We start from the raw sequence: 13,783 nt of genomic DNA, 5'->3' as shown, positions 1-13,783 counted from the left end.
TTAAAAAGCTTATCTTCCTGTCATTATCTTGATGCACTCTCAAAAGGAGTACAAGGGGACACTCTGTCACTAGCCAAAGCAGATTTTTCCTTGAAATAGCCACAGCCAGCCTCAGTTGAACACTAAGGCCTCAATTCAAGAAAATTCATCTGATCAGAACAGCTACTTTAGAGGGAAAAAAAATGTCCTTCAGTACATGGGACTTTCACCCAGAAGAGAAAAGCCTAACAAAAACACTAAACCAGGAAGGGAAAGCCAGACGAATTCCCATTAGAATATGGTACAGATTTAGCAGGGAGAGAAACCACCATTCAAACAAACTACTGAGGGCAACAGTAGATTTTCCAGCTCCTGAGGTCTTCAAATCAAGACCAGACCCCTTCTGAAGGGTAAGTTACACCACTCCTCTTAGGAGGAACCGGCTGTAGCTCCTGAAACACTAACACAGGACAGAGGGGATGACTCCTGCCTTGGGCATGTGCTGCCTTGCAGACAGAGGCAGCGGTTGCAGGGCTGGAGTGCGGTGTGCCTGCTGCGTACGCAGGACCTCCGGCAGAGGTGAGCTGCTCAGCAGCAGGGCAGCCTTTCACACAGCCAAGCCAGCCAGGGGAACAGCAGCCACAGCTCACCACCTCAGCATGTGAGCCTCGTCTTGCCTCCCACCACCTTGATTCCCCCCGGCTCCAGTGAACCACACCTGCCAGTCGAGCAAGACCAGCATTTGGCCATCAGCAACCAAAAATTTTGGAAGGGGGGGGAAAGCCTGCAGAAATCTGTGCTTGAACTGCTGCTGCCTCTCCCTCACCCGTATCATCTTTTTGACTGAGGTAGGGCTGACTCACCCGCAGCACGCTCTCCGGTTGGCAAGCTCCCCGCCGTCTGCACCACAGCCAAGGAGTGAGCACACAGGTTTCCTGCCATCGCAGTGAGACGGGGCTTTCACGCTCCTGAACTGTCTGTATGTGAGCAAAAAGAAGGGGATCGTGGCAGGGGCATCAGAGCCACCTCTTTCCACCCTTGCTTCTGTGAACTTTTCCAAAGGTTTCAAGGGTGGCCTGCATTTGCTGTTCCCTGTTGGCTTCGTCACATTGCCTGCTCTCCAAGTCTCGGGCTGCCAGCATCTCTCCCCTGGATGACTTGGCTCGTGTTATTTTGTGTTAAAACCGGTATGTTTTTTTAATGGCTATAAATAAGTTAAAACCGCATCTTTAATTAATCACTGCACTTTATATTGTAAGTGGAGATTTTTTGTAATGACTCGTTTATGATTTTAAGATGCCATTTGTCAAATGTATCTAGCTTTTATCCCTCCATGTTTAACAGGTTCAGGATAGAAACAAAATTTCATCAATGAAGGATTCTAATCCATTTAGTCTAGAGCAAATACTTGGTTACTAAGTAAGTGGGAAGAGATTGAGCAGATACTTTTACCTAAGCAACAATGAACTTCAGGCAATAGACAGTATGTTCATAATCTTAAAAACATTTTAAACTAATCTTAAAATGTTTATTTTTCACTCACACAGGTTTGAAATTGGAAATACATATGTCTGGATGACTAAAACATGAACAACAAATAGGAGCAGCAGCATGTAAAGTATAGAGAAGTAGAAGCATTAATAGAAATATTTCTACTATAGCAGCTATTAAATGATTTTTTTTACAGTTTGGAAGAAGAACCCATATGTTTATAGGATTTTTCCCCCCAATTAAAATATGTGTGTATGTGTGAGTGTGCCTTTCTCTAAATATTATTTAGCCACACACGCACAGAGTGCATGTATAAAATTGTCTATCAGTGAAGTGAGAGCTGCTTCTCCTTTTGTTTCTTGTCCCACTGGCCGGCAGGAAAGGACACCCAATCCAACACCATCAGCATCTTCACAGCACCTGCCCGGGGTGCGGGTGCAGTTTCGAAGGCCAGTTCATGCCCTCTGTCACCTCCCTCGCCCATGAAGACCAGCGGAACCGCAGCCTGCCCTGCCTGCCCTGTCCATCGGGACTGTGCCCACAGTTCAGAGCAGAAGTAGCTCCCCAGCGCCAGGCTCCAGGTGCTCCGCGGTACAGCCCTTTCCTGACACAAAGAGGAAACTCAAGTGACATGCAGGTGGCTAGATATCAAAAAATGTGGTCATTCCCCCCTCTGCCATTTTTTTCTCAAGGGAGTGCATCCTATATATTTTATATAGGATGTGAAAAAGCCGTGAAAAGAAGAACTATTACATTGGAACTACAGAATAAAAAAGCTTTAAAAAATTGCTCTACCTCAATTCCTAGACAACTCAAGTCTGACGTGCAGTATATGATCTGTCTGCTAGGATTGAATCCAGGCACTCACCACTTTGTTAGCTTAAGAATTTTGAGCAATTTTTTCCATTTATCTGTATTCTCCCCAAAATCATTTCACACATTTCTCAGATATATCAATCCTTCCGGCATTCCTCTAGACACTCAGTAGGATGCCCTGCTATAAATATAATAAAGCCTTTTATTATGTCCATTAACCATGGACATGTGTGCTCCAAAAGTTTCCTGACACGCAGTCATTTGTGGCTTTTTAATTATAAACAGAAAATATCTACCAGCAAAAGAAGACAGCAGACTGGAAGTGGATCTTTATGTGTGTGTTTTGAGTGTGTTCTCCGATGGGCTGATGGCACCCACACCCTCCTCCTGATCCCGTCGGAGACTCTGTGTGTGCACATACGTGTACCCAAAAAGCCAGTAACACAACAGATCGGTCTCGGGTGATACAGATTCGTCAGCTGTGCTGACCCCAGGGGGCTTATGCAGGTTTTCAAACCCCAATAACACTGATCAACTCTTCTTTCAAGATGCAAACATTGCCCCCTCCATTCTGCGACCTTGTTCCACTTGAACTCAGCAGAAAAGAAAAAAGGCCCAGTAAATTACTTGACAAATTAAGTCATATTTATTGAATGCGTTTTATTTCAACAACCAAAAAATTCTAACAGCCTAACAATGCACATAAGTTAAAAATTAATTATCACTTAGTGATAACAAAGATAAAGTTGATTTACATGGAAAAAAGAACATTTACAATATGTTAATCCTTATTCACATTGTTGATACCGCAATAAAACACAATTTGTTTATTTTTTATTTCACAAAAAAGGCGGAAAATTGTGCTTTGTTAAGAGGCACTACAAGAAAAGTTTCTTTCTCCAAATAGATATTATATGATGGATATTGAATAAATAGACATATATGCATTGTAATTCGCAAAGTTCTGGCAAGACCACAGGCTAAAATGCCCACAGATTCACTTAGAACCACTGCAAAATTGGCAGTGAAATTAAAAATAAAAAGGCAAGACTCAGCATTGAAAAAATACCTAATAAAATTTTTGGTTGAAGTGTAAAAGATACCAAATGTTGATGCTATCATCAGATGAACAACCTTACGTAGCTCGGCAAAATTCAGTTTCCTTTCAAATGTATGGAGTGATTTCAGCTACAGGATAAGAAGACAGTTTTGAGAGAGTAGCTCTGAGAGAAACATAAAGCAGCAACCATTGAAATTCTGATTAAAGCTGCAGCATACTACAGAAATGAAGGATGAAGAGCAAAAGGGGCATTAAGTAAGCAACCCACCATAATTTTGCAAAGGTATATGAAATTTATGCAGAGATACTCTTATGTTTCAAACGTTAGTTTTGAAAAAATCCCTTAAAAACTCCAGAGGTTACTGAGCAGCTAGAATTAGCTTGTATTGCAACGTCTTCTCCCTGTATATTGTCTGTTCTGAGTAAATATCTACACGTAGAGGTTTGTTTTTCGTTTTTAACTCCTACCTTTTATACCTTTCAAATATATAAATAGTATTAACAGTTATATTACATTGCCTGGTGTAGTAAACAGAAAGTAACTTTCAAAGTGATATTGCATGAGGTCTTTGTCAAGGTTACATGAAAAGCCCATGTGAAAAAAGGAAGAAAAAAAACAGAAGCCTTGTTGGTACGGTTATGATTGCAGTTTGAACAGGCGTCTGAAATCAATCCAGCTGCAAGAGTAGCAAAGGTGAGGTCTTGTCTCGGAAATCATTGCACGGAAGTGAAAAGTAAATGCTACTTGGTGTCTCTGTCGACATGATGCCTCAGAAGGGGTGGATGCTATAGTAGATTGCAGCTTTAGTGCTCATGCCATTGAAGAGTCAGTCAGTATTAGCTCTGCTTTATGTAATGTAGCTGCTAGCTAGGTCGCTGCAAAACCCTTCGACAAGGAGGTGGACGGGTGTGAAGGGCCTCGCGCGCCTGCGGCCCCCCGCGGCAGGGAGGCTGGAAGCGCCCGCGCCTCGGACGCCGCGCACTGGAGGTGGGCTGCAGCCTGGGGGACCCGCGGCTGAAAACACTTCATTTCACTGGCACAAAACGCGTGACACGGAGGAAGCCCAGCTAAAACAGAAACACGGGGGAGGCTGGCGAGAAGGGCGAACGGGAAGTCAGCAACGCAAACCCTCGGTCTGTCAGCAATTTACCTGGACAGGATTGTTGGGATTGTGGCATTTTGTGTCCCAATGTAACTTTACACTTGTGTGTGTGCGTGTGTTTCACCTCAGTATAAACAAAAAGCAACAACAAGAAGGAAGCTTATAAATTTTAAGATCTGAAACAGAGAACAGGTAAATAAAATCCACAGTAAAATGTGGTTCATAGTATGAATTCCATACATCAAATCTCAACACATTATCTTTCTTCTCTTTCTATAAAGACCTCGTTAACGGACAAGTCTTCTATGCACTGAATTTCAGTTTTAGTCATTCTGAATCCCATGAAAATTCATCTGTTCACTACGGAAAGGACTGTCTGGAGAGTGGAACATGCTGTATCCTTTTAAGTGTGCATTGTGTTTAACGTACTTTAACTTACTAGTTTTCTTTTTAAGGTGCCCTGATTTGTTTTTCCATTTTCTCTCTTTTTTTCCTCTTTTCTTTTTTTTGGCAGTGTTGATTTACATCTTTAAATACATACCTCAAAAATTACCCATCAAGTTGCCAGATAGGAAGCCATATAATAATAATAAAAAAAAAAAAAATCAGGGATAAACATAGAAAATAAATAGGAATTCAAAAATAGTCACCACACCCTGAGAGCAGGCGGCAGTTTATCAAAAAGCCAAAGCAACTCATTGTGAAGTGGTTTTAATACATAAACAAGTCTCATCTTTAAAGAACTCATTTCACAGTCTATACTTTCAGGTTGTAAAGTTCCGTCCCATGCAATTTTAATATATATATATTTTATGTAAATATATATATATACACACAAAGTTGTAAATTTTCCTTCATTGATTTCATAGGACTTTTTCTTCCCATTTACTTGCTAGATGTCCCTTTCATAAGTGCAAGATTAATGAAGGCATAATCCTATGTGATTACAATGATTACTTCAGTCAAATGTAGGAAGTGTAACACTCAAGTGTCTGTGTCAAGGCGATGTCTGATCGGGCAATGCTGAATTCAATTGGTTTGCACATGGATCATGCGCAACGGAAACAAACAAACAAAAAGTAAAAAGAGAAAAAAATTAAAAACAAAACCAGAAAATCCTTGGATCAATGTATTGCTTTCTGCGCTCCTAGCTCACATTATCTCTGGTCGATGTCCGCTGGAGCCACCTTGCTTTTGTTGGGGTTCTCCTCCTCAGGCTCCACTTTGTACATTTCCTCAGAGCCCTCCTCACTGTCGTTCTCCTCTGACTCCGTCAGCAGCTCCTCATCCTTGTACTCTGCCACGTCAACCACCGTTCCCAAATGCTCTTTTAGCTTCCCATGGTGCTTTACGTGGTAACGTTGGTTCTGGAAGAATTTGATGATGGTGTGTTTGGGGAGATCCAGCTGAGCAGAGAGGGTGTGGATGGCTTCCTGATCAGGGTAGAGACCCACGTCATGGATAAAGCTTTGAAGGATACCTAGAGCTTCCAAGGAGATCTTGGTACGGGATCTTGGCTTTTTGGCACAACTGTCCTCAGCGGGTGGAGGAGGAGCCTCTTCTCTAGGTGGGGAATTCTCCTTCGCAGGCTGGGACTGCTGTCTGTGCAGCACCTACAAGATCAAACAGACAGACTTCATGTACATGCTGACCCCCTCGGTGCTTGAGATAAGGGCACTTGTACAGGTCTATACACACGGTCTACTTTGTTTTGGTGAAGAAAAGTACTAATTCATATTCATTTTCCACTACCTTTCTTACCTGTAAGACAGCTGCACTAATAACTATAGACTGAAAGGAGAAAGCAATATAAAAGGCAAACGATACAAAATAAATATAAAACCGCAAAATAAATAATAAATACAAAATGTAGGTAATAAAAAGAAATACAAAATAGCCAAAATAAAAATGAAGTCAAAAGGTATTACAGTCTCGTGATCATGACAACTGGCCAGTTGTCCCACCTCAGACAAGTCATTCTCCCGCTTTGCTCCTCTGCTCCCCCCTCGTTTCCTCTCGTCTTTTTTGGCTAGAGACTCTCACCATTTCTACAAGTTGCCAAGTACCACAAAGGCCTAATCACACGTGGGACTGTCAGGTGCTACTTTATCATGAGTAATGATTTGGCATTAAAATCCATCACAGCTGCTTTATGACAAAAAAAAAAAAAAAAGTCCAGACATTTGTTAAGATTTCCCTTCTATGAAGATCGACATCGTAGTCAGTTCAGTTGCTTTGCAGGGCTGGCTTTAATGTATCTCTTGAACAGATTTCTCAGTATTACATCTGTATTAATTTCACTAGTTGAGGAGTTCTGAGTTCAAATAATTATATCCCTCCATTCTGAGAAAGCCTCTGGGCAAACATGGTTTTCAGTCTTGTAACAGATTTTCACCAGCAGTATCTCCTGTTCGGCAAGGCTAAAGAAAGCATATGTAGCTCTTAATCTTCCTAACAGCCACTTAAAACGACTAAGAAAGGGCCTTGTGCAGCCTTTATTCCAGGGGAAAAATTACCTGCTCCGAATTGTTACAAATACAGAGGAGCTCCATATGCTTTCTTTAAAACCAAATCTATACAAGAGAGATTACCGGCAAAAATCCCCTACAGGACTGAGGGCTGTATTTGCCCAGAGGTTTCTTCAGATGCAGAGAAAGAATTATTAGAACTCAATGCTACAGAGCTAACAAAATCAATATGGGTAAATATTTCCTTCCACAAATAAGAGGGAATTCTGGCTCTTCACCCAAAGAAGAAAACGTCTTTGTTGCAAACTGTAACATCCAGAAAATCAACCCTACATTAAAACTCTCCAGAGGGAAAAAAATAAGGATAAGTAATGGAAATGTGCTGAGAACTTGCACTCAATTTTACACACAAATATGGAGCCCACAGTAAAACACTACACTAGTCAAGTTATTACTGCAAGAGGGAAGTCCACTGTGGACTATCAGCCTGTTATGCAAATAAATAAAAAGGCTCTGTGCCTAAGAGCCCTTTATTCATTTCCGTCATCAAACGTTGCTGTCACAGTAATTTATAACATCAGCGATCTCCAGTCACAGTTTCTGAAAAGCGCAGCAACGTCCCCAGCCACTGCCCGCCGCACACGTGTGGCCGAAGAGCCGAACCTGGAGGAGATGCTGGGAAAACGCCCTAACCTGCAGCCTGGCCAAGGGATTGCCTTTCTTCTGCTGCACCTGACGGCAGCAGGAGCCGCTCGCCTGGCCAAGAGGGGCTACGTCTCCAGCTGCTGCTCAGCACCAGTCACCGAGGCAGGACCCGGCGCCACGTCCCCAGTGCCTCGATGAGCAGCGGCTGTGCCTGCGAGGGCATGCACGTGCAGACACACAACTGCACGTCCCGCCGACTGCAGCACAAGTCACTGCTGCCGCCGCCGCGGAGGGATGCTCGTGACAGTGACGGAAAGCACCTGAACACGGAGGCAGCTTCACGGCAGCTCCATGCTGCCAGCTAAAAGCAGCTGTCACCACCGGTGACAGGCAGGGCTTGCCACACTCCTGGCAAGAACCGCTGGTGGGCAGAAGCGCTGTGAATGTTTTTCAGTGCCAATAGATTAATTTTCCTCCCAAGCACGTGAATACTCAGGGTGTCATAGACACGGAGCTAACCAAGGAGCTGGGGGAAAGGAGAAACTCAAATGGAAATGACAGATATTCTGGTTTATGTTTTATTACATCTCCTGTAATAAAAGAGCATAATGTTCCAATGAACGGAATCACTCAGCTGCTCTTTGAGGATTTCTTTTTTGTCCGTGGATTGTTTTCAAAGAGAAGGACTGACGTTTCCAAACAGAGGGGTTACAGATGAGGGTCAGATCTGTACCTACATTGGCAGGGAGCACTGAAAGCAGCAGAGCCGGGATCACTGACACTAGCCAAGGACCCAGCCCTGTAAATTTGTCACAGAGCCCTCTACCTACATTATCTCCCCTGGTGTGCCCTCTAGTCCTGTTCCCTGACACTGTAAGGCCCAGAGCAGCCAAAAAGAAAAGGACTTAACACCACAAATAAACTGCCAGGGAATTTACAGACAGTGTCATATGAAAAGCCTCAAGTAGCATTGCTAATCAGAAGCTGAATTCAAGTAGCAGCTAGCAGAGATAGAAACACATCCAGAAAGAGTGCGAATTACTCAGTTCATTCTTGTTGGAGTTGGAAGTGGGCTTTTTTTTCCCTTTTCAGTTGACAAATAGCATGAGAAACGATCCAGCCTGAAAAATGTTACAAGACTTCCAATCAAATATAATGATGAAAAAAATCCAACAATACAGGATCAGCAGCAGTAAAATGTTTAATTTGAAGGAGATGAAGAGATGCCTACAGCATCTATAAAGCAATCAACCAAAGAGAGGGGCTGAGAGCGGGAGGGAAAGAATAATTTTACTTAACCCTTCCTTTTCTGGAGTGACCTCTCCATCTTCTCCAGAAGAGAAAACACATTAACTCGGGGGTTATCAGTGTAAAATATTAGAAAAAGGTTGTATTTTATGTGACTTATTGTTTTCCTAAATAACACAAAACCCTAAAGCTACTCTTGTAACAGATAAATGTCATGATTTCACTAACTTCTGGGGGCTTGCTCTGGATTTCCAGTGGCATTAACAAAGGATTTCAGTGACACAACATTACCCATATACAGAGAAATGGATAAATACGCAGAATTTCCTTCAGGTTTAGGCTGTGATCAGTTTTGTATTTCGTTCTGATAATATGGGCTATTTCATACAAAAAAGCATGCTTTTCTATGGGAAACAGATCAACTGTGGAGACACGATACAATATGAAATCTAAATTACCTCTTTGTTAAATATTTGCTTTGAACTACATTTGTAAAACACACGGGTCGATTTGGGCAATTTGCTTACTTCATGTACTTACTCTGCACACCACAGCCTCATAGAGGAAACCACCCATTTTTGACAGTTCCAGATTTTCCGATTTTGGGGTCATTATTATGCTCTTAAACCTGCAGGTAAAATTTCCACTGGCTTCACACACTGCTGTGCACACTCAAGCCATAACACTTGGGTTTTTGGGTCAGTGCTGCTCTGCTTCCGTACTGCAAAGAAGGAAACCCCACTGATCTCCCGTGATTGAGGTACAGGCTGCAGCGCATTTCCAGTGCAGATAAACCCCGCAAATGATGGTGTGACCTACCATGAGACACCAGGCGTATGGTGGGCTTCAGAGAGAAGGGATAAAAACAATGGCCACCCTCAGGTTTCCTTTTTCCAAGAAAGCTGGCGCTGGGCGCGGAAGGGTGCACATCCCGGCAGAGGTGCACCATGCCCCCCTTTCCCACTCCCCTCTCCTTCCTCCGTGCCCTTCCCCACTGCTCCCCGGCCACAGGTGGGGCAGCCTCCTCCTCCTCCACAGCCACCACCATCTGGAGCTGACTTCCCTTCCCTCCCTCCTCACTGACTCCCCATCTACTTTCAAATCAAATGTGAAGATATAGATTTCCTTCCATGCCTGCAGGACTTATTTTTTCCATCCCTTCAAGAGATTTCATTTTTAAACTCCACAGGCATGGCTGCCTTCTCAGCACTTCAGAACAGCGCGGGTTCGGAAGATGCTGCTTTATGAAGGTTCATTCAGGTAGACTTTAACTTCACAGACAAACTTGTTTTTTCAAACAAAGTAACCAGCCCTGGTAGAAAACTTGCAAGAAAACGAATATGATGGAAGTTGACTTTAAAAGATAAAAGTGACTGGTCTTAAATCGCACTGTACTTGAAATATGATTTGAAGGCCACAATGAAAACCAGCTGGAAGCCATGTGTAAAATATAATAGTACATGCCTACAGGGAAGGAAGTGAGATATTGAATGATTAAGTTTAGGAGAGCATATAATGTAGTGTATCATTACGGGAGTGATCAGGATTACTTGTAATAAGCTAAGGGTTTGTGGTCTTTCTAAAATCCAAAGCCAAGAATTATTGGGGGGAAGGGATCACCGCACTGTTTTACACGTATCTGCTCCCCACATCTCGGAACGCTCCCACAGGAGAAACCTGACTTCGGCAGACTGGGACAGCCGCGTTCCCACAGAAAAGAGAGGTGAGCGAACCCAAACTGAATGATGAACGTCATGTAATAGCAGTCTGTGTCTGCTCTGTATTTAATTTTGGCTGGATTCACTATCCCACTGATGTTTGTTTCCATTTCCACCCACTTTCTAGCTAGAACTAGACACGTGAAAATGGTGAGTCGCTAAGGGGAGCCAAGTAGGACGCTTGAGCAGGGTACACACACGCACTCGGGCACCAACTGCAGCGAGGCACTGGCTGACAACACTCGCTCCGTGACATGCCACCTTTCATTGCCTGAACAGCCATTGCAGCAGATTAGAAACAGGAACTGCATTTCTACGTGAAAACCCCAAGCTCTTTTGTTTTGTAGTGTGGTTCTGCTCTTCCTTTTGCAGACAGGATTAGTCATGTGAGCTCCTTTCCGACTGGTTTTGCTGAGATGATGAGGTGCCCCTTACTATGAGAAGCACCAAAACCGTTACATTCTTGGAAGGCAAGACTGTGCATTTGCAAGAGAGTCTGCCCTTGTTGAATACACACCGCCTTCCTCTGTGCATAGAGCGAGCACCAACAGGTACCTCATGGCATGTGCTGGCCAGTACCGATTCCCATAACCCAAACCCACGTGGAGCAGAGCTGAATGGATTGGCCTTCTCTCCTCCACGGTGGGAAGGGGTCTCACTTTTTAGCTTTCCTTCACATTTATATTGCTCTCGTAGCCAGCCATGACACTGTATCACACCAAGGACTTTTATGCCAAAGAGAGCAAGTTTTTAGCCTGCTTAATGAGCCCAGAATAAAAGCCAGAGAGAATGCCCACACTTTCCAAAATGTAGGTTCAGTGCCTGTGTTTGGTCCATCTAACACCGGTCATCTATTACATCCCTTACAAGCATGCAAGACGAGTCAGCAGGATTTACCAGCAGTTTGACTCAATGCAAAAACGGATTCACTACGTACTTTGTGTAAGCAAGCCTGTTGGAAAAGCTCCTTCCCAATGACTAGGTAAAGTCAAAGGGAGGGCAGGGGACAAGCCTAAACAAGGTGTTCAGCTGCATTTTACTGAGACCTGTAGCTGGAATTTGCAACACTTCACCTCTGAAAGCGGAGAGCTCCCAGGCAGTGCCTACCTATCATGTTAAGAGTACTTACGAGACAACCTCCATCACCTTGCAAAGAACTCTTACACCTAGAAGGAGGCACTGTCTGTCCCCCTTAGCAGATCTTACAGGAATAATCTGCAGGAGATTATCTATTCAAACAACCAACCTTACACTCGCTACTCCCAGTCTCTCACAGCTTATCTTCGTATACAGAAATGTGCAAGAAGAGAACAGGGCAAGCTGCTGCCATAAACAGGCTTGCACCCTGACAGCCTCCCAGTCCGGGGCTCGCAGGGGTAAGAGCATTAATTAGACGCAATCACTGTGCCAAGACGCTTTACAGGTTTCTTAGGAATGTCTGTACAAGAAAATGTAGCAGAAGTTACAATTTGCACCTGTGTTCATTTCTTTCCTCTTAAAAATGTGGTTGTTAGACTACTCTTTTTTTTTTTTTCCCTTGCAAAAATATATTCATTTAGGTAAACACTGCAGCACTAGTCGCAGCTCCAAATGAAGTATTTTCTTTGGGCTCATTCTCACAGTGGTGATTTCACACCTTGACACCATAAAGCTGTGTTAAAGACTGTGGTTTAGTTTCCTTGCTTTTCTTGGATTATACAGTATCCTAAGGTCAAAACTCAGGAAAATCCAAAACTGTTATTAAAAAAGAAAAAGTATCTATGAAGTGATGACAAATTGCAGACTACAGGTGTTAGATTACATTTTGACTCCAGGCAGGTTTAATATACTTTAGTTTCCTTTTACAATTGCCCTCAGCAGGTACCGTTATCGGTAAGGGATTTAAAAAAAATATATGGTACTCAATAAAAGAAGACCGTGTCAAAAGAAATCAATACGAGTGTGCAAAACGGTAGGAAGTCTGACATGGATAAATATGTTCACTTTCATCTAACTTCAGTCTGAGCTTCTTTTAATTCTGTAGCTCAAATGCTAGCCGCACATCCTCTGCATTTTCCAATGCAGCTTAGTAATTGCTTCACAAGAGTAAACACCGTTATTAGAGATAATTATAATACATGTTTGTGATATGATGTACGCTGTCTCATGCAAGCCAGACCAAGTCAGCCAACCAGAGCTGATGGCTACAACAACTTGTAACCCAGCTGCCCTGGGTCCTATTCAGCTGCAAAGACAAAGCAGTCACACAGTAAAAAAATATTCAGGCCTTTCCTATCAGCCTTCATCTGCTACTGACCACCACTGGAGCCAGAATATAGGATCAGACAAACCCCGAGTCCTAAATCTTTCAGCTCCGAGGTACAAGTCACTCTCCGAGCCACGCAAAAGAGGGAACTATAAGGAGAGAAATTAGTTCCACAGGGAATCTGAAGTCAAAGGCAAGTTTGGTTTCCAGGCTGGAATGTGAGCTGGTTGAAGTGATTCATTTCAACATCTTTGGAGCACACTCGCCACATGCTTCCCTTTGCTTTATGGCGGTCGCCTTGCTTAAGGGCAGGAAATAGGCAGTGATCTGAAAACATGGCAAGACACTGAACAAACACCCAGTCTCTGAAATAGCAGCCCCATCCTGCAATTCTTCTCCAGGACCACACTGTCAAAACTGGTCAAAAAGACAAAATGACTAAAAAGATAACAGGAAGAAAGAAAAAAATCAGAAAATAACAAAACTTTCAGTTGTGCCTTGCTTTTGCCACCCCACACAAAGTGATAAGCATAAGCATTAGCAAAACGCAATTAATCTTGACTTGAAGGCGGGGGGAAGGTGTCTCCCCCCTCCGGCACATGCTGCTCCCATTAATGCTAACAGGAGCTTAGCATGCATCAAAGAGCAAATATACCACAAAACATTTTTAAGAGCTATCATCACTGGAGATAAAATATAAATTACAGCCTGATTACACTGCGCTGCTAAGAGCCTACGTGTGCAGCGTCGCTCACAGTGACAACTGGAGATGACCAGATAACTTTTGGACAGGTCTAAGGTTACTGTAAAACATCTGTGCGGAGGAATCTTTCCTTGTCTTTGCTTTCCTTTCAAGAAGCCGTGGCACTGCTGTCTGCACAGTTGTTTAAAGAATGTTTACAAATCAGCTTGACAAAGAGAAAAAAAAATTCTGCCATCACTTGACCACAATCATGATCTTATTCTTCAGTAATGCGTGGTTTATTTCCCTTTCCTGATCTCTGTTAATA

The 13,783-nt window shown here is 43.2% G+C and overlaps 1 protein-coding gene and 1 long non-coding RNA gene across 4 annotated transcripts in view; one reads left to right on the top strand and one right to left on the bottom strand.

Moving 5' to 3' along the window:
* Positions 1-503: 503 nt before the first annotated feature.
* LOC140657464 (uncharacterized) lies at positions 504-3,802 on the top strand. 2 transcript variants are annotated; one of them, XR_012044355.1, is made up of 3 exons: positions 504-1,166; positions 1,527-1,728; positions 1,849-3,802. It is a non-coding gene; the product is annotated as an uncharacterized lncRNA (long non-coding RNA). The 2 variants fall into 2 exon arrangements; XR_012044356.1 differs by having other exon boundaries at positions 1,527-2,107; positions 2,572-3,802.
* The window catches only part of SATB2 (SATB homeobox 2), a 134,571-nt gene continuing 123,742 nt past the window's right edge, over positions 2,955-13,783 (bottom strand). For both annotated transcript variants that reach the window (XM_072874513.1, XM_072874514.1), the window contains exon 11: positions 2,955-6,062. In XM_072874513.1, coding sequence (XP_072730614.1) covers positions 5,607-6,062 — 456 coding nt within the window. In that variant the 3' untranslated portion in view covers positions 2,955-5,606. The remainder of the gene's footprint in view (positions 6,063-13,783) is intronic.

The sequence above is a fragment of the Ciconia boyciana genome, chromosome 10, assembly GCF_034638445.1.
Source record: "Ciconia boyciana chromosome 10, ASM3463844v1, whole genome shotgun sequence".
Taxonomy (NCBI): Eukaryota; Metazoa; Chordata; class Aves; order Ciconiiformes; family Ciconiidae; genus Ciconia; species Ciconia boyciana.
Note: the sequence above shows the minus strand (reverse complement) of the source record. Positions and strands in the feature narration are given on the sequence as shown.